Here is a 22,608-nt window from a genome sequence, read left to right on the forward strand (position 1 = left end):
ATAATTGTTTGAAATGAAATATGTTTTCTTTAATTAATTAAATTGATCGTCCTGAAAAGGACGGTTGTTGTTCGAAAATTTCGAAAGAAATAGTGTTGTAAGATATAGTTTAAGCCTTCTTTTCTGTTTTCTTAGGCAAAAGTACAGCTTGGATGTTTGGTAATACACCACCTTGTGCGATTGTAACACCAGACAACAATTTGTTTAATTCTTCGTCATTACGGATGGCCAATTGTAAATGACGGGGTATGATTCTTGTCTTCTTATTATCGCGTGCTGCATTGCCAGCCAATTCAAGAACTTCAGCTGCCAAATATTCCATTACAGCAGCTAAGTAGACGGGAGCGCCGGCACCAACGCGTTCAGCATAATTGCCTTTACGCAACAATCGATGAATACGACCAACTGGAAATTGTAATCCAGCACGATTTGAGCGAGACTTTGCCTTGCCCTTAACTTTACCTCCTTTACCACGACCAGACATATTTCAATAGTATTTGATTGTTAAGTTGATCTACGTGATCTAAGTTGAAAACAGGCAAACACCAAGAATTTATACCTTTTTCATCCCCTAATGTGAAGAGAGAATTTCTTGAAATTTCTGTTTTAAAAATACTTAAATTCTGAGCGAGGGTAGTTCAAATTTGAGAATTCGAAAAATTGAAAATTTGAAAATTTACATTTGAAATCATGCCACCAAAAACTAGCGGAAAAGCGGTCAAGAAGGACGGAAAGGCTCAGAAGAATATAACTAAGAACGATAAGAAGAAGAAGCGCAGGAGGAAGGAAAGTTATGCTATTTACATTTATAAAGTATTGAAGCAAGTTCATCCTGATACTGGTATTTCATCCAAGGCTATGAGCATCATGAACAGCTTTGTGAATGATATATTCGAACGCATTGCTGCTGAAGCTTCACGTTTGGCCCACTATAACAAACGATCCACAATTACTAGTCGGGAAATTCAGACTGCAGTTCGCCTTTTACTTCCTGGAGAATTGGCTAAGCACGCAGTTAGTGAAGGTACTAAAGCCGTCACTAAGTATACCAGTTCCAAGTAAATTTCTTTGTATTGAACAATCAACATTAACTCCAACGGTCCTTTTCAGGGCCACAAAAATATTTAATTAAAGTCGATAATTGATCTTAAAATTATTAGTATAGACTTCACAAATAAAGAACATTCCTAAAACGATTGAAATAGTAAACTGCATTGAGTACTTGTATCGGAACAAAAAATATCATCAAAACCAAAAAATTAGAGAACTTAGTTCACTCTGATTATAGCATAGTTATTAGGTTTCAATTAAAATACAGAGAGTCACAATTCTCAAAGAAAAATTAACAATATGGTATATTCAAAAAAAACCTTACCTAATAATTTATTTAGAAATAATGATACCGAGGTATATGGTGTCATCACTGACCTATAACTATATATGTTAAACAAAATTGCAGTTTTTATCTATTGTCAGATAATAGAAGTCGGTTGGTTTCGTTATTATTAAGAATTGTTCTGACAGAGTTTATAATAGTTCAACAGAAGATCATCAAATTAGAACAGAGTATTTGTAAAATATTTGAGTTTTTAAATGTTTTGACAACTTTGACAAGACATCGTTAACAAATGAAAAGCTTTCCATTTCCAAATTTGATTCTAAATCGACAGGATTCGAAATATGAAAAATAAAGCCGTTTGAATTACTTACTTAAACCTCATCATCAAATTAGCATATTTACTCTTCTTCATGTATGCCTATAACTTTATATTATCCATGGTATTTGTGTTTTTTTTTTGGATGTAGCTCTTTAAACTATTAGATAGCTTCTCAAGTCAGTATATGCTGTTTCTGTTCTCACATTTACGTAATCTTTCAAAATTTTTTTTATTATAATCTATTTATCTATTAGATGAAATAAATTCAAAACTTTGTACTGTGTCCACTGGTCGATCTTAATCGAAAGCCACAGCGTGAAAAGTGAAACTTCATCTCTTTATAGTAATAAGAATTTAATACAAGTCCTTCAATTGTTATATTAAGTTAATAATTTGAACAAGCAACAAAGCAAAATAACTACTAAATTTCAATAACATCGGCGATCTTATGCCCAAACTCCACTTGGTCCCAAGTAATTACCCGTTATGATCTTGTGGTTAATACTAGTAACCAGGTGTGAAATTTAAATACAGTGTTACAAACATATATAAATACTATAAACGAAAAGTTAAATTACAAAGAATTTCGATTGCTTTTATTCATTTCGTCTGAGTATTATCAATTTGAATATGACTATTAACTATCTCTTTTCTTTAATTAATTTTGGTCCTGAAAAGGACCGATTTTTAAAAATTTTTTTAAAAGTGCTTCTTAAGCACGTTCTCCACGAATACGTCTCGCCAATTGAATATCTTTTGGCATAATGGTTACGCGTTTAGCATGAATAGCGCATAAGTTAGTGTCTTCAAAAAGTCCCACCAAGTATGCTTCGCTAGCTTCTTGCAGAGCCATTACAGCAGAACTCTGGAAACGTAAATCAGTTTTGAAATCCTGTGCAATTTCACGGACTAAACGCTGGAATGGCAGTTTGCGAATTAAGAGCTCTGTACTCTTTTGGTAGCGACGAATTTCACGCAAAGCTACAGTTCCCGGACGATAACGATGTGGTTTTTTTACACCGCCAGTTGCGGGCGCACTTTTGCGTGCGGCCTTAGTAGCCAATTGTTTACGTGGTGCCTTACCACCAGTCGATTTACGAGCAGTTTGCTTTGTACGAGCCATAATTAAACAAATTGTTAAATAAAATTTAATTTAACGAAAAAATGTTGAGAGAGTAAATTTCAAAACAAACTCTTATGATCCATCTCAACTGTTCACATGTTCAAACAGTCATTGTCCTTCATATCCTTCATATCCTTTACATTGTTTATTTCTACCCTAAATTATTTGAGTGCCTTTGAGTAATTTGTTGTATTTAAGCATTTTCACTCAAACCTTTTTCTATTGTTCATTTTTTCTATAAATACTGTGCGTATCTAGTGTGGAATTTATTTACTGTTTAAGTCTGAATAGACAAGTATTATCTGTACTAAAATTATAAACTCAAAATGACTGGTCGTGGTAAAGGTGGTAAAGGTTTGGGAAAAGGTGGTGCTAAGCGTCATCGCAAAGTTCTTCGTGATAACATCCAAGGTATCACGAAACCAGCTATTAGACGTTTGGCCCGCCGTGGTGGAGTTAAGCGTATTTCTGGTTTGATTTACGAAGAAACTCGTGGTGTATTGAAGGTATTTCTGGAAAATGTGATCCGTGATGCAGTTACATATACAGAACATGCCAAAAGGAAGACTGTTACAGCCATGGATGTTGTATATGCTTTGAAGAGACAAGGTCGTACCCTCTACGGTTTCGGAGGTTAAATAAATAATATTAGTTTAAAAATGCAATACTATTAACACTATATTGCCCAATGGTCCTTTTCAGGACCCGAATATTTTCATTTTTGAGATAAATAATTCATTTGAACACATACTTGACTGTAATTTATAGAAATATTTTTATCGACTTAAAATATTAAGATTTTAATACAAAAATTAATTGAAGTTGAATGTAAGTAAGAAAGTTTGGAAATTTTTCTTAGTTGGATTTTCAAGAAACATGTTTTAATGTAGGTATTCAAAATTATTCTTTTAATCAAACTAGTTTTAGACGTAGAAATATCTAAGAATTCACCAATTATTTATTAAATAGATATATCTCAATAAAAATAAATAAAGAAGTAAATATAACAAAGTTGTATGTAATATTTCCTTATAATTATTTCTTTTATGTCTTCGTATTTAAATAACGGTTAATTTTTAGTTTCAATAATTATAATAATTATACAAATAATTGTTTAAAATTTTTTTTCTGTACTGTCATTCTCAATACGATTTAGCATGACAACATTTAGCATGAAACAACATTGAAAACCGATATCTCATGAAATATGAAATACTATTGAAATACTATGAAATACTATTTATACCCCAATCACTTAATATTTAAATGTGTTCCTCAATTGAATTAAATTGTAAAAGAATTTGGAAATTAAGAGTATTTTGCAAGCATAATTTGTATTCTCCTTCTGTTTAGAATATATCAGTTTCCTACCACCCAGAATATAAGTTTCAAAGAAAGAAAGACATTTTTTTAATAACACACATGCTTTTAAAATTATATACCACATCTTATTGATTCGTTTGGTAGCCGATTAAATTATGGCGGGAAAATTTCTACCTACTGGTATGTGAACTAAAATACTTAAGGCTTGCATTGTTATACCATTCATTTTTTATTTAAATAAAATGTAACTGACAAAATTGCCAGTACAGTTCACACGCATACCAAGGACACTCAAGAACTATATTTACAATGCATACATATACTTCCAAGCCGAATGTGTGTGCGTAAAATTGAGTAAGAAACTATAAGCCGAAATGAAATGGAGATGGAACGTGAGTAATTTTCTTATGTGCATTTACGTGTTAATATATATGATATATTGTTTTAGCTCCATGCGAACAGTCTCAATATCCATGTTTTAGATCCTGTTAACAGCATTACTAACGACCTAATTCAGAATATTAATTTCGTGTCATAAAGTGATATGTGCAATGGTATACTGTGTCATGGACTGTTGACGTTCGAGACTATGTAACAACTAAAAAAACCACTGAGTACTATTTGTTTTTATTAACTTAATACATATTAGAATAGTTCAAGAACTGCGAAGCGTATTGACATGTTGATATGAAAGAACATACGTATTTCCTATTCTAAGGTATAAATATCACAACATTTAATATTATGGTTGCGAGACAATAATGACAAGTTTAGACATTATTAGCAATGCTGATAATTAAATTCATATTAGTTACTAGAAAATTGTTTCATTTTTCGTTATCTCTCTAATTATTATAAACTAATTTACACAACATGATGTACTCGTATTATACATGCAGTTAATTTTTCCTTCTTTCACTTCGATTTCATATTATAAGTTTTTACACAAAGTTCCTGGTATATTCCAAATCAGGAAAGAGGAGCTAATTTATATGCAGACAGGTGTGTGTACTATAATTAAATACTGATTTTTCCGTGAACAACAATTCAACGCTTAAATTACAACTTTCAACACTGGAACGAGCTAAGATACACGTAAATTGGCTGTTATTTAGGCTCAAATGAACACAAATGTAAAGTTACAAGGCAGAAACGGTAACACTTCAGTGAAGTTGAAGTTGTTTTTTTATTTCGTTCACAGCAATTTTTTATTACATAATTAAGTTTTCACCTGTGTTTATGAAAATTGAAAATTAAAAGTGATTATTTCATTGAATGTACTAAATACAATCTCCGCTAGAAATTTAAAAATATTTAATATTTTTTTAATATTCGACAGAAAATTCATATGCTACATAGAGCAACTTAAGATACACGCTACAAGGTATGACAAATAATTAAGAATTGTTTAATACATAAAAATTATGTGTGAATAAATAAAATATATATAAATTAATTTTTTATACTATTCAATATTTGATTCTAAATTTAAAATATTTTTTTGAATATATTACACGAACTTTAGTTTTCCTTAACACAATGTAGCGCAAATCTGTGGTCGTCTAAGATCGAAACTCTTATTTTTCTTGTGTCGAATTGTTTTTAATTAAAACAAATTCAATTTTATTATGCAACCTGTATTTATGATCAATCAAACATCTTACACGATCGGCAAAAGTACATGCAACTTTTATTGAAGTTTTATGTTTTCTGAAATTACTGAACACTAATTTTAAAAAATTTGCACTCTTATGAGTTCGCACCGAACTGCTAATAAATTCGGTTGGACTGTTTCAAAAAATTAATTTAATTTATTTATAATTGTTTTATATTCATTATACTAATTGCCTTACCGAATTTAAAATTTACTTGAATAAAATTTAATTGAAAGTAACAAATCGTTTGTGATGAGATAATCTTTAATATTCCCAGAATGTTACTAAAAATTTTGAAAGTTGTCTGTATTTTGTACAAAAACAAAATAGAAATTTACTTTAATTAATAATTAATTAATTGTAGTTTTGGGATTTTTTATGAGTATAATATGGTTTTCCAGAAGCGATAATGGTAAGACTTTGAAGATCATAGTCGTTTGTGGCTTCAACATTACTATATCTATAGGTTCAGCAGCTCATTTAGTCATGCTTGCGAGAAAATAATATTTTATATACTAATTTTAATGTTAGGTTATCTAGTTATATTGAAATAAATATTTCAAATGTCTTAAAAGTGCTCTATGGCTTTTGTACACATAATAACGAATTTAGGATAATATCAGCGAACTGGTTTTTTATATATTTTTTTTACTATTTTTGGTTTCAACGTAATAAAAATGCCCTTATTGGCAATTACACTAAAATTACTACACATTCATTCAGTTTTAAAATTAGCTTACGGCTTTTCTATATGGTCTAGTGAGGACTAATGCACTTACTTTTTACATATTTTTTAATTTTTCTGTTTTTAACTCAATATGAATGCCCTTTCATATTTCACAAGAATCATGATGTGCTTATCATTTTTTTTTAAACTTGTAATATTCTTCAATTAGGATTTTCACAACTCATCAGTATGCTAAAAGATCTACAAAATGGCATGTACTTGCCGCTAGGTGGTGTCACTGTATATATAAAAATGTTCACAAAATATAATTACTTTATTATTGAATAAGTTCTGAAAGATCAGAAACGTTTTAACTTTCGAAGTTAACTTTTTTTTCCATTAAAATTAAAAAAAGTGAAAAATTTTTCCAAGAATTATACATTTAACTAAAATTTGTATATATTCATTTTTGTGTCATTTTTGAAATACTGATGCAATTGTGTCGGCCAAAAGATAAATCATGCTTTTAGGCATGATTAAGTTAAGTTAATACTATGTAAAAAAATTAAAGAAGACGAAATAACGAACATGGCATTCAGATGCCCATAACGCTTCCTTATATTTGAGGATTTGTAAGGGGCGAATGAAATGACTTCCCTATTCATTGTTAAGAGGTAATTTAAGTGAGTTAAGGTCTCACGCAATATAAAGCTGTAGATAACTGCATATTGTTGTTACAAATGCAATTGTACTGACTTAGCCTTTCGAAGATTAGTACGTGCAGATTTAGTAATCTATAATGTGGATAAATTAAAAATAATAGTTTATTATACGAATTATCACTGCGCCAACGTAAAAAATAAAAATAAAATTTATTTTTATTAAAACATAGTTATTCTATAATATATTAAAACTTCTTTAAATGTGCAAAATTATGATTAATAAATTTGAAATTAAATTTTGATCTACTTTTAAATTTTACATTTAAATTAAAAACATTAATTTATTAGTCATACTTGTTTTACTATTTAGCTTAGTGCTAGAACGAATTTTATTTAATCAAAATCTAATTGAAGTAGAAAAACAAATTACCAACATTGAAATGCCTATAAAGTCTTATCGAGCTTATAAATGTGTTTCAATTTATCTGACAAATGCCAAAACATATGCCACTTTTATAGATGAACAACAGCAGCAGAAAAGGTGCGGTCATTACCATAACTCAAATAATCCGAGATAGTCCAATTGATAGATAGATGGATTAATATGTAAGCGGCATTATGGACTAACAAATAGGCTGACAGACGGAAAGATACACTGTCAAGTTGATTGTGTGGCAGTGGCAATGATTAAGATATAAAGACACAACTATGAATTGACGTACAACTTAATCACTGCCAGGCATGAAGTCAGATAGATAAGCAGTGAGCACTAAGCATTACCGGCTCAATGAAAAATCTTCATACCCAAATGTTATTATGCTTGCGAAATTCGCCACAATCACCATTACATTTACAAATTTAGATATCAGATTGAAGTGAGCAAAACCACAACGAAAAAAAAAAATTAAATTATATTGAAAATTATATGAAACAATTGTTACTGCCGCTGCTGCTGCTGCTACTGCTACAGCAACTGTTGCTGTTTCTGTGTGCTGATTGAAAAATCCGTTACAGTTGAATGCACCATTTGAACTTTTGTATATTATTCGGCATTTAAACATTCACCATTCCTTTTTGATCTTAGCTTAACTTTAATTGTGATATTTGTAGTTCTTCGTATACATACTGGCATTCCCTTAATGTTGGGAGATCAGTCTGGATATAAAAATGAAGGTGAAAAAAATAAATTAATTGCCAATATTATTCACAATTCAGATAATTTTTTTAAGAAAATTTTTACACTTAGAAACATCAAGTCTATAAAGCATAACAAAACATATATTATATTATACATTTTAATTAAGGCAAAATCTTCAAATTTAGAGAAAGAAAATTTATCTAAACATTTAATAAAAGGTTTCGACAATTCCATTTACTATTACAGAAATAATAAATATTATCTATAACAAAACCAATTTCTGTAACTTCATCACAAACTCCTACAATTATGAATGCCAAGCAACGCTTTGCCACCTCTCTGCATATTTTATGGATGCTTTCTTAGGCATAGGCATTTATCACTAATGAGATCTGAATGTGGTTTGTGCTTTTACATACGTTCTCCATGTCGACTCATTGTCTCTGGCCTTCTTGGCTTGTCTCTGCAGGAGTTCTCGGATTACATTTATTATTTTGTTGCTGCGACTGGAGCATAAAAGCTTGTTAGCAAAAGGCAATTTAATTTACGCAAATATTGCAACACATAAAATCGTTAACTCATATATTGTCTAAAACTGCCATTAAGCCTAATTCATACTGAGTGGCTTGCTATTCTATTAAGATTCTTATCATAAATGATTTTTTGCAATCCATTTTTCCTTTCTATGAACTCACATTGGCTGCAAGACTTAAAAGACTGTAACTTTAACTTTGGGTTGGGCTAAGTCATTTCGATCTGCTGCAATTGTAAAGTCGGATACAAAAATGGCTCAAATTCTATATAATTTTTTTATTTTATTTGAGCTATTAATTATGGTATATACGAGTAAAAATCGTATATTCTCTTTTATCACTTCAATCAAATCAAATTATTTTTTATTATTTAATAAAATGAACTTGATTAATTAATACGCTTTAAATGATTGTATATATGGAGTAATATTAGTGAAAAATTAATAGTAATTGACTGAAGCAAACAACTGTAATATCACATTTTAGAGATTGAAAACACTTACCTAACTTAATTATTAAAATGTTTTATTATTTATTTTAAACGTAATTTTAAGATAACTTATATAGATAATATATTGATTATAAGATAAAATTTTTGATCACTTATTCTTAATTAAGCATTTGAATTAAAATCATAATACCAGTGTTGGTATATAAATTTGTAATAATAAATATTACGGAAGTAAATATAAGACAACTGCAAAGTTCATTATATACGTTGATACATTTAAATTCATCATCAAATTATAAATTGCATTATTATAAATTAAGCTTAGAAAGAATGACGAATCTCTATAATTTGACGTTTTGAGTACTCAAAAACAATTTTGTTTGTGCTGACGTTTGTGAGCCCGCATTCTCGTGGTGGAGTATAATTTTCCTTCGACGGTTGGCTTTGGTCAATTATCCAAAGACTTCCGGTAAACAAATGGTTGTATACCACCGTTCTATGTTGTACAAGTGGTACAGTTGCAACATTACCGGCTTTTCTGAAAAACATGTGACCATTTGGATTTACTCCGTTCGCGGACTTTTGCTAGTTTCTACTCACTGGAAGATCGAAATAGTGGATTGTTCTTTTATTTCGAGCTCATAGCATTCATTCATCATTCGACACCTATCGCGTCATATACGTGTTTTACCTGAATAGGATAAATACTTAAGCTAAATACTAAAGCTATACTCAAACACTGCTATTTAATTAGGATTAATAAATGATAACACTTCATTTTAAGTATGGTACATTGTTAATAGCCTAATTAGTTTGTTAGTTGTACTTATCTGTTATACTTAACGTGAAGTGTTGTATTGTGGCATAACAAACTTATATATTAAATGGAATATATAACTAAATGTCACCATCTTTTATTTCCAAATAATATATACCCATAACTTGTTCAATGTCTAATGGATCACCGATTTTAGCATTAACAGCTAATTCATTACAATCGCTTTTTTCTACAATATTTTCAAACGACATGCATTTATAATATGGTCCAAGTGGGTAACCTCCTACGGCTGCTGCATAAAGTGCCGGTGCTTTTTCATGAGAACAATAATCAATATCACCTTCATTGCAACCTGGTAGTTTTCTCCCCCAGTTGGGATAAAAAGAAACATTTCCAATAGGCATTAATGTGCCCCTGAAGGTTGTAACATGTAGTGTTTCAACATACTTAGCATCAGTGGCTTCTAAATGCGTGCCAGGAATATTATAAGTAATAAGAGGACGTGTAGCATCCAATCCAACAATACCGGCTATTTTTCCACGTTTCACATATTTCCCAGTAAAACCTGCCACATGTGCACCCATACTATGCCCAATCAGTATGACTTCATCAAAATCAAGTTTAAACTTTACATTTAAATAATCAACTAATTTTGCTATTTCCTCTCCTATTCTGGGTAATAATTTAATTACCACAGGATAGTCTAGTCTTGAATAATAGGTCCAATTAACTTCAATAAAGTTTAAGTTGTTAATCCCCAAATATGCGTCTCGCACAACATAAGTATATCTTTTGTCAAAATCTGGGATCCACCCATGTATCATAATCCTACAATATAGATAATATAGATTATAATAAAGATATACTTCTAAAAGGATTTTAACTTACTTTGTTCTGAGTCGTGTGTTGTAATTTGACTTTTTGATGGAAAAATAATCATACAATTTTATGACTTGAGGATTTTTTGGATTGGAGCTAGTATACAGATCATATATGATGTGCTTTGTAAACTCTGTTTTCTGGGTTAATGTGAATTCTGTGAAAGTCAGATTAAAACTTTGATTTAGAAACATTTTTAAATTTTCTTACCGAGAAACACGAATTGTATGCAAAAATAAACTCCAAACAGCTTCATGACAAAATAAAATTAAATTGTATTAACGAACTAAATGAGTACTATTTATATGAAACTGGTGCGATGATAATTTTTATATAATCACTTAATTAATGAAAAATTATTACTTATAGTTAGTATTTTTATTCGCATAAATAAAATTTATGCGTACCATAACAATGATAATTATAATGTAAATACCATGCTCCCATTTTAAAAAATATGCTAATTTTAGTTCAATGAATAGGCAATTATCTAGGTACCACGAACAGAAAAAAGTGGGCTTATTAAGAATATTTCAGAATTATAATAATATATTCCGTTTAATATGTTTGAAAATAATCATGTAAAAAATTTGTAATTAATTAACAGTTTTGTTAGCGCTGCCAAAAGTTTGTCATAAAAGAAAAAGGAACTTAGTCATTAGTCCAACCTTAATATTTAAGTTTGATATGACAGTTATGGGATATGGGAGTTCTATTTCGGCCAAGGCGACAAATGATCAAGGTCTATTTCAAAAAGCATACATGCAAACTCAAAAACAATAAAAACAAATTTGGAATATGGAAGAGATTAGTTTATTTTATCTATAGCGTCCATAAAAAACCATTGCAGGATATGTTTTTATTATAAATAAGTCTGTACATGGAATTTCATGTTGAAAATAATCTAACTGAAAAGGAATGTTATATGTAAATACCGAAGATGTGTGTAATAATTATAGACGCAACCAAATTCATTAAAAACCCTTTATAGGTAATTTAAAGTATATATAGCTCACGGCTTACCAGAATTTTTATAAGACAGTTTATTATCTTTACAACTCTAAACTTGAACTGTAGGAAGTAAATAAGTACGCGTGAGAAAAACATGCAGTTTATCTTTTTTTTCGTTATATCCTAAAAACTGTTACATAAAAAACTATTTTTAATCAAATAGCCACTTATGGTGTTTTGTTTGGTTTCAATTTAGATTTACTCTTTATCAAATTTTGGTGTCCAATCGAATATTTTTAGATTAATCTAACAGTCTTTAGTCGTGTGAGTAGCCATTTATATTTTTTACAAATACATATAATATATCTGATAATATATCTGAAATATTTCTATTATATTTCTATAATATATATATGTATATATATATTATATTTCTCTTGAAAAATAATATATCTAATTTAAAATTTTAAAATATTTAAAATTTCAATATCAAAGCGAAATTTATTTATCAATTCTTGTTGTCACTTTAAGTCGTTTTAAAACACGTTCCCGGTACATTTTCTTCAGTTGTTTATAATATTGAATTGTTTATAATATAAGCATCTGAGTGGCTTTTTTGTTTTCCTCAAATTTTTAAATCTTTTTTGCCATAAATGAAGTTTTCGCAAATATTTTCGTAGACAAGTATAAGGAACTTAACCAATTCAAGCGAACTGCATAATGTTTCTTTAATTTGGGTCCAATAGTATCGAAATATAGAGATTTACCCACAAATAGGTGGATAAACTGGAGAGAAAGGCATTTATCAATCAAAAATTCTGGTGGAACCAGTGTGTAAGCCACTAAACATAGTCAATAAGTCACTTAAACTAAATATATCCAAATAGCGGGTTGCAGATGGAAAAGTCTTTTAACGTGCAAGACGAGTAGGTTACTTTGTCTTGAATATAAATGGAAGCAAACAATAGAAATAGAAGAAATGTTTCCAGAGTTGCTGGAGTAATCACTATCTTCTGCCTGTAGGAAAGCAGGTTGCCAAAATAGGAATCCTTCACAATATTGGTGTCCAACTATCACAGCCGCAGTCAACCGGAGGAAAAGAAAATTGTTTTTTGCATTTTTTGTATTTATCATGACATTTGAAGAAAGAGAACAGCTACGTTAGGCAAACTGTTCTTCTACAATTGGGAAGTGCTAACGGGAGTTAATATAAAAAAACTACAGCAATTGCTCAAACAACTGTAAAATTTGTTGGTAATAAAGATGTGGTAACAATACGATACGAAAGTGCTAATCGCACTTCAGCTAACCAAACAAACAACATAGTCTATTACAAGCTTAAGCCGTCTATTAGAAGCTTAGTTTTAGAAGACTTGTGTCCATAATATGTTTGCAAGAACTATCTGATAAGTTAGGAGCTACCTCTTCTATTTAGATGAGTTTTTGTTTCCAAACGTGATAATACTTGTACAAGTTGCGAGTATTAAAGATGCAACTGAACCTATGGAGGCATGAATTTAGTATAAATGCTTAACAAATGCAGAAATATTGAAGGAGGAGACCAATAGAGTCAGTATTGAAATCCTTAAGAATCATAGCAAAAACACGAAAATTCCTAGCTAGTATAGAACTAAAGTTCCATAAAATGGATCTTCCTTGCTTTTGTGTCCAAAATCATTTTATTTTGTAGTATTTGGAATTAAATAGAAGATGAACTGTTCGCCTAAATAAAAAATATTCTTTAAATTTAAAAAAATGATTTTCTTCAATATATATATGCTCTTAAGATTTAGATTAAAAAATATTTAAAAAATAAAAATGTTATTACCATTTGAAAAAGCCTAAATGCGAGTAATAAATTGTAAATATTTTTGAAGTTCAGCAACATTTGATGGAGTGCAATTGTAACAATCCAGCAAATTTCAACGAAATGAACATGTCGGGAAAAGTGTTAAATAATTTAGCGTTCATTAACGTAACAAAAACGAAAAGAAAAACAATGCAATAATCTGGATATAAAAATTACATCCAAATTGCTGCAAAATTGAGGCAAAATGCGAATTTCACAGACATGAATCGTAATTTGAATGGAAAGGATTGAGAGTAAATTGAAAATAAAATTTTTATTAAATCATCGCTGCGAATTAAACTTGTATTAATTATGTTTTGTTGTTAGCAGATAACCCCGTACCACTTGTATCTGCCAGATTACCAAGGAGCGCGTTGCAAGATGCAGCAAATCAGCAGTTTAGCAAAAACAAATCAAATTGTTTTATTGCATGGCAGGCCATGTTTCATGTTTCGGATTGCTGCCAAGGAAAGTGCTAAAAAGTAAAATGTCTGCAAAACTTATTGAAATGCAAATTTATGCATAGAAAAACACATTTTTTATGGTTTTAAAATTTAATTAAATTTTTAATAGAAACATTTTTTATTTTGCATTTTATTACGGCCAGCAATCGATGTAAAACACTTTCATGTACTCGTATGCAGCGAATTGCAATTGCTTCAAAGCCAATTTGATGTGCTGATGCTGAAGCTGATGTTGATGCAGATGCCGTGATAACTTTCATTGATGATTGGACATTTCATCCACATTAGCTCATTTCGAATGATGACTGCTAGTGGTAGGCCTTCGTTGAGTAATGTTTGCCTGCCAGTGGCTTGATCCGCTTTTTATCAGTACAAATTGAGGCCTGTTAATGCGCGCATTTGCAAATTTGATACGATTTACTTGCAATGAAATTAATTTACAGTGCATTATAAACACATTTTTCTTTTTTTCAATATATAGCATTTCTAACTAATCAAAGAGTAAAAATCATAATAAAGTTAAATCATTTATTTTAATTTACATTCATTAAATTATATCTTATCTAATCTATCTACTAATCTTATATTGTAAAGATAAGGTAATTTTCAAACAGCACTTTATAGCTTCAAAAAAAATTGAACTAAATAAATAAGTTAATTAATTTGTCAGATAACTACCAAAATATTGATCTCAATACACTGCACAGATAATTCTAAATTACATTTTAATTAAAAAAATTTATAAAAAAAGTATTAGAAATAAATCAGGTCATCTATTTGAAAAATAAAGTCTGAGTTTATATATTCAGACTTCATATATATTTGGAGAAATTTGATCAAAAAACACACTTATTCACTAAAATTGTTTGGTTAAAATCAGGATTCAATGAAACAACAATCAATATATAATCAATATATAATAAAAATAATATTAATAAAATAATATAGTATATAAACTTGAGAAAGTTATAGACACCAACGTACTCAATAACATACAATTCTTTTGAAAACTGCAAGCATATCTTCGTGCAAAGAGTTAGGTATAAAGTACGATAAATATAAATAAATAGTTGATACCTCAGTCTGAAAAAGAAATGAAATGTATGAGAAAGATCATATTTTCAATATAACCAATAAAAAGAAGTGCTAAAAACTCTAACGGAAAGAAATTTTTATTTGTAGAAAACGCCGATATCGATGCTAAGGGACTACTGCATAATACAGAGGCATGCTATGAGATTTGGTCTTCCCTATAATGACCTTTGTCGTATCTGTAGCTCTGAAAACGAGGAGGAAACTGTGTTTCATCTCATTGATCAGTGCACATTTTTAGCTAGGAGAAGACCAAAAATCTTGGAGGCCCTTTACTTACTGATCTAACTGAGCTGTCATCCTGCAATATTAGGGACTTAGCCAGATTCATAAAACTGTCAGCTTGCCTTACTTTTACGTATTAGGGGAGTCGTTGCATTTTTTGGCATTGGTCGTATATTGATCTTCTAGTCTATGTACAAACCAATGCTATTCATGTGGTAAGACAATGGGCCATTATTTAAGCTTTCTTAGATTGAAGGCTGCCACTCTAACCTAACCTAGACACAAAGATAAGTAGGTAGTTTATAAAATACTGAAAGAAGATATGGAATAAAATATTCCATAATATCCCAATATTGATATTGGGTCTAGCTTTACATTACCAGCACTTTTCTGATGTTAAGTTTATTGCGCTATCGGTTTTATATGCGAATTATAATGTGTATTAAGACTCCATGAACGGTTTTAGTTGAAAATGTAGTTGTTTTATTATGGTGATCATAATGATATATTTATGCTTATTGACTCTGTGTTTATAATGATGAATAACAATTATAAATCATTAACTAACCAACTTTAGTATTTAATAATTATATAAAAATTTGTTAGATATCTTTAATTTAAATACTTATTATGTACCTATTTAATTCAGTAATATAGTAGTTGATTGATTGATTAATGAAGTCGTAATTACTGGAAGCCTACCTTAAATACTATGTTATGTGATATGTGTTCATGTTTATTATTAAGTGCCTTCATAAAAGTCCACATACTTCGATATTTTCCTTCTTGGATACTATTTTGTTATGTCATTACATTTAATGCAGTAATTAAAATTTTAAAACTTTAATTTGAATATAATAAGCATAATAATTTCCCACCTTTCAATCACCCGTTTGTTTATTATTCATACTTCAAATAGTTTTGTTTTTCAGTAACAATTATTATTATAAAATCTTTTAATTATTACTAGTATAGATACGAATTTTAAGAATTTTTTATAAACTTGGATGTTATTCATGATAGATTACATCGCTTAATAAAGCCTTTTAGAAATATGTATACTCGTATATCATATCATTTATATACATCATCCATGAAATAGTAATAAAATTTTAATTTAATTTAATTGCGATTCTATTATATCAATCAACGTATCAATTTAATAGAATACAGAAATCAAGACATTTATAGTCTGATTTATTATATATGAGCAATAAATAAAAGAAAATATAATTTCATATAAATTTCTACTCTAACTCTCTGTAAGCGTTGCCAATCTGATAAAGGCTGTGATTGACAAGTGAAAGAATTAAGTACATTCAATTTGAGTAAGAAATGAATAATATAAAAATTATGTGAATAAAATTTAAGCAGATAAAATATTACAATTCGCTTTTATAGATTTGAAAGATATGCAAAAAGAAATAGTGTTCATGTCTAGTAGATACTTTTAGAGATGCAAACTCTTGCGTTGTTATTGACTGAAATGCTTTAAAGTTTATACTGCGACAAGGTCGTAAACGCAGCTGTATATCTTCAGTAAAAAGCCTTCAACTTAGGTTTTTGTACAAAATTTACATAAATTCAATTAAATGGTGACTTAAAATCTTACTGCCAAGCGTTCAACTTACTTTGAATTATTATCCTTGGCACCTTCATATATTAAGGTTTCACTGCCATTCCCTCGCAAACCAATTGCGGATTGTATGCAAAATTAATATAAAAATTTAAATATCTGTAATTTATTATTTGCTTTTTTTGTGGTTATGTTTGAAGACTTGTGGAGACTTATGTTTTTATGGATCTGTCATATATGATTTTTTTTTCAGAGAAAATAGGCTTACACACCTACAGAAAATACATAAGCCAATTAAAAGCAAAAGTGTAATTTTGTGCAAACAGTTTTCACTTTTAATGCTGTCATAAAATTAATTGTGTGTGATGTAAAAAATTTATTTTCGGATTTGAAGATTTTGTAATTTTTTTTATTTTTATGAAGCTATCATAATAGATAAGCATTGCGCATATATGGAAAAATTATGACTTAAAACTAATAACCTGCAACATTTGATCTTGAAGTTGAGAGAAAATTGAAACTTTTTTCGAAAATGCTTTTGTGGATTACACCAAAATATTTATTTATTAAAGTAAAATATGTTAATTTAATAAAACATATTTTGAATACGTTTATTATATTCATGACCTGCTTATCGCAGACACGGAGTCTCCGTATTTTCTGAGGTGAAATATTTATACATTATGCTAGTAAACATCTTAACTCTGACATTTACTTGAAAAACGTTATTGCCAAAACCAATCGACATGTAAAAGAACACATGTTAAAATGTCTGAAGTGGAACCTGAACAATCCCATTATTCTCTTCTGTCTCTACTATAGAGTAACCAGTCATAATCTATCCTATGCAGCTATTGTTTGATAGAACAAGTCGTAACATATTGATACCATGGATTAATGCATTAATCTGCAAATATTTGCAAGTATTGTCATGACAGGCACTATAAGTTTCTGTTCCGCAAAAGTGATAAAGTCTGTAATGTAATTATCCCTCAATGAATGTTAGCGTAGCTAGACTACACTCTGTAGACAGAAAATTGATACAATCAAAATTCTATTTGTAGGCTGCTTACGACGTTGAGATCTGTGATAAGAAAGATCTTATGAACATGGAATTTTTCTTCGACAAAAAATTCGATGTACTTATTACCGATTTTATAGATTGAGAAAGTAGCACTCTTAAATAAAATAAACGAGGACCTCAACGCCAATATTTATGGACAATCTATTAAGTACCAATTAAAAAAATATTCTTGTGGAAGATTTTTTCGAAAAATTTGGCGGATTAACTTAATTTAGTTGGATAAACTTCAGTTCTATTGTCAAATAAGTTGGTGCACAATATAGATAAATACAAAATGATTGATTATATTAGAAAATAATCGCTATTTGGCAATACAGTCAATATATTCACCAGACTGGATATACACCAGAGCTGGTATATCCATACTACTATATTAAACGCGTATCTTCTCTCTCCGTTAAGGCTGGTAGTAGCTTATCTGACGAATTACTATAGCATGCATTGTCGTTTCAATAATATGGGTTTCACTGATGAGACAAAATTTAAGCTCTGCTTGGTGGCAGATAAGACTTCTTATCACATTTCTTGAGATCATCTGGTTTTGTTCTAGTTCGAGAAAGGTTACTGGGTGGGATATCCATATTCCTTTCTGATGTTTGGAAAACTTTAACAGATAATATTGTGGAGTTTGTTGTGTTCAGTTAGTGTTAGTTCGTTGAACTGCCATGACCGTGCTGCTACATTCTAGCGAAAGTTCGTACTTTGTTATATTAATTCTTATCTATATTTTAGTTTATTTAGTAGAACTTCTCCTATATTTTATTGTTGATTTAAATTTTAGTTTTTTTAGTTTTGAATTTTAATTTGTCTTCCATTTACTATAATTTTGTTATAAAAATTGATTTTTTTTTTAGTTATATCGATATATTTAAGCATTTATTTCTTTTACATAACTTTACTTGTCGGTTACAAAGTTTTGCCTGTATAAACGATTAAACCACATTCTTTGGATATCGAATTACTTGCAGGGCATTTCTCAAAATTCATCCTTGCAGGCCTGTCACTCACAAGTGACATTAATTTTTTTCACTGCACTTTTGAGTATTTTTTATGTGCTGGTTTGTCTCAAATTGTTTGTTTTTTTTAACTGTTTACTTAAAAATTATGCAAAAATTATCAAAATGAGTTCAACTTTTTCCACATCGAAGCCTTGAACTTTTTACAAAACTCAGTGCAAAAAATGCGTATTGATAAACTTAAGCAAATAACTACAAAAAACGTGTTTATTAAATTAAAAGTTATCTGCGTAAATAATTACGTTTACATTGCCAATTCATAAAAAGTGTAAAAATGTTAAAGACTTTAAAACAAAAAAAAAATTGAAAAAAAAATACTTAAAATTAAATACTGGCAGAGTTAACAATTTATGACCACACGCTGCGCCAATTAAGCCGAAATGAAGTTGCCTTATATGCACATTTAGCAAGTCTCCTCCATTTATACTTTTATTAACATTTTAATGCATTTTATTTCTCACATTTATTACTACAGAAATTTAACAAATTTTTGTTTTAACTGTAATTATTTTATTTGTCTTATGTATATATTTAATCTTCTCTCAAGGTTACCCACTTACAAATTACATAAATAAATCAGTAAAATAAAGAAACGTTGACAAAGAATTGTTGTTGTAGAGCAATTTTAATCAATACAAAATTTAAATAATGAAATAATATTAAGAGATATAATATATTTATATATATAAACTTGTAAAAATCTTGAAATCAATACATTTTGATTTCGAAGAAAATATTAATTGTCTCTCAACTGCAATATAAAATTACTACTTTACTTACACAATTACTCAGAGATATAGTCTGCTTTAAGATACATATCAATCTAATAATTCACAAAGATTTTAGATTTGGCGATAAAGGTATAATTTCTTTATTCTCACATACCGATGCTAAAGTATCTAGTTTCTTTATAAATCATGTATACCTTTAAACTGCGCTAGAAACTCTTCTGTTTGTGATCTACTGTGCGTAAACGTGGTACCCATTTTTAGATCTCCTTGACTATCATTATTTATTGAAAATTATATTATGGAATCAGCTATCTCAGCGAACTTTTGTTTTGCATTGTACGATGTAATTATTTTTATTGTTTCCTGAAGTGAGCATTGAATTCGGGTCTTTAGAGTATTCCGAGTAAGCGGTTAAACCCGAACTCAGTAACTGATCGACAAATGTAATTTTATATTTTTTTTATTGCTTTCTGAAGTGAGCATTAAATTCTGGCCTCTAGAGTATTTAGCTTTAGCGGTTATATCTAATCTCAGTAACTCACCGATAAATAGCTGATCCTGATATAGCAGATATTGAAGTATTTTTCACATGAGAAAGGTGTGGTTTATAAATTCACAAAACTAAGAATTTTCTATTATAGATAATAGCGTCACTTGGAAGGTTGTCACTTTCTAAACCTCTTATGGATTTTTTAATCATAGTGTTGTTTATTTCACATCCTACGAACTCATTAAGAGAGTTTTTAAAGAAAAAATTTTATATTCAGCATTTAAGATTTAAATTGTTGGAATTTCAGTGCTTCAATTCTTTAATATATGCAAGTGCTATACACTTATTCTTCAAGAACTTACTTTTACATATAGTAATATCTCATAAAAATGTTTCTTCTTCCATAAACTTCAGTACATGGTTCATTGTTTCGTAACACTAACTATCTGTAGGTAATAAAGTTGCCGATGTTTAGATTAACACAAGAAACTACTTTGCTATAACATTCATTTTAAATAATGTGAAATTCATATATTATGTATAATATATTCTATAATATATAAACAATGATGTATTTTTCAATTTAAAAATTAATTTAACTATTATTGCCACCACTGTATTATTTCATGATAATAGCAAATAAATATATATCTGCATCTGAAAATGAATTTTCTTCCCACATAGGTATGACAATATTTAAGCAATTAAGCAATGTTTATAATTACAACTAAATATATTTATGAACTTTTAAAACATACATAATTTAAATATTTAATTAACGTAAATTAAAACTGAATTAAATTTTATGCTCTCAATTTTAAAAGTCTAATGGCTCAATAAATAACATTTTACCGTCCTTTTTATAAACGCAAACATTTCTAATGGCAGAAACAAAGCCCATTACAGTGAATCACCCACAGCCTACTAATTTCGTTGGCTGAATAAAAATTGCAGAAAATAATTACTTCCCGATTAATTTATGCGATCTACACAATAAAATTGATCTACTCAGTTCAGATTATATTTTCAAACAATTTAATTATGAAGACAAAATTTTCAGCATTTTTATTTTAGAATTTTCTTCCGATCCTGCTACATTATTTAGAATGATACTACATAATCCGCCAAAAGTATTATTATTTGTTAATAAATCGAAGAATAGCTTTATTTGAAAAGTTTACAGAACTAATATAACTTCTTCACATGCGTTGTAAGGCTCAACAGACTTGAGGTTCCACAAAGTGTGGATTACATATTTCAGTTATTTGCTCAGCGCCTACCCACTGCGCTCTGTCGATGGAAAATTGCGCTGACTGTCAACCTTAGTGAGCCTGAATTTACGACATAACAATTAATTTCAGATAAAAAATTAAATTGGTTTTGCTTAATTTTCCGAAATAACAAGTTTCGTTCACTTTTCGCCAAAGGAAAGTTTGCAAATATGCAATTTTATGTACTTTTAATGCGGATCAGCGCAGCGAAAAAATTAAAAATTTTATTTGAAAAATATTTTTATATTCTTCCTGAATTTTTTGCATGTGGGTTGGCTTTTCCATTTAACATTATTATTCATTTATTAACTTTTCTAATCTTATTTGCCTCGAAAGTAAAATTTTCGATTAAAACATTATATTATTTTAAGAGTAAGATATTGATTTAAAATTCTTGACAAAATTGAAAGCATCTCTTTCACATAACTATTGTTATCCATACTGGTTACAGACATTTCATTATCTTAACCAATAGTTTTCACAGGTTTCAAGTATTTATTTCCATTTTATTCTATTATCGCTAAGTTATGTTATCTTTAAATGTGTTATATTTTTCATTCTATTCAGCTTCCATCATACTCTCTAACAAGCAATCTTCTCCTTGTCTATTTAGTTATCGTCATCCAATTGTTATCTAGCTTTCATAGGTTACAATATCATACTCAATATATAGTTCATGTTACTCTTAGTTGTATTTTATTTATATATAGAGTCATAAATGTATAGTATATTCTTCAAAGGGTTTTATAAATAAAAGTGGGCTTTATAATTTATTAGTAAATCTTAATTTTAATATTTCCATGCTAAACATTTTTTTTAATCTTTTGAGAGACGAATTATATATTAGTTGCTGAGTAATACAGTATTATCAGTACGATTTTATTATTGCATATGGGAGTATTCCGATTTCCATATGGGCTGTTGCTTGCTACAAGTAATTGTACATTTGTCATTGGAAGGAATTGTGCTTTGAATAAAGTTTGAGAAAGCTT

The 22,608-nt window shown here is 29.1% G+C and overlaps 3 protein-coding genes across 3 annotated transcripts in view; 2 read left to right on the plus strand and 1 right to left on the minus strand.

Annotated features, from left to right (window-relative positions):
• Window positions 1-81: 81 nt before the first annotated feature.
• Window positions 82-22,608, minus strand: part of LOC119678864 — a 25,008-nt gene continuing 2,481 nt past the window's right edge. Inside the window, exons 2-5 of the mRNA XM_038090942.1 lie at window positions 16,140-16,150; window positions 11,580-11,611; window positions 2,438-2,782; window positions 82-485 (exon numbers count right to left, since the gene is read on the minus strand). Coding sequence (XP_037946870.1) covers window positions 110-485; window positions 2,438-2,782; window positions 11,580-11,611; window positions 16,140-16,150 — 764 coding nt within the window. The 3' untranslated portion in view covers window positions 82-109. The remainder of the gene's footprint in view (window positions 486-2,437; window positions 2,783-11,579; window positions 11,612-16,139; window positions 16,151-22,608) is intronic.
• Window positions 685-1,097, plus strand: LOC119678872 (histone H2B-like). Its single transcript, XM_038090953.1, has one exon. It carries the CDS (start codon window positions 691-693, stop codon window positions 1,060-1,062), a length of 372 nt encoding a protein of 123 aa, XP_037946881.1. The 5' UTR covers window positions 685-690; the 3' UTR covers window positions 1,063-1,097.
• LOC119678876 (histone H4) lies at window positions 3,095-3,419 on the plus strand. The gene has a single exon (XM_038090956.1). It carries the CDS (start codon window positions 3,108-3,110, stop codon window positions 3,417-3,419), a length of 312 nt encoding a protein of 103 aa, XP_037946884.1. The 5' UTR covers window positions 3,095-3,107.

Source organism: Teleopsis dalmanni, chromosome 2 (assembly GCF_002237135.1).
Source record: "Teleopsis dalmanni isolate 2A chromosome 2, ASM223713v2, whole genome shotgun sequence".
Lineage (NCBI taxonomy): Eukaryota > Metazoa > Arthropoda > Insecta > Diptera > Diopsidae > Teleopsis > Teleopsis dalmanni.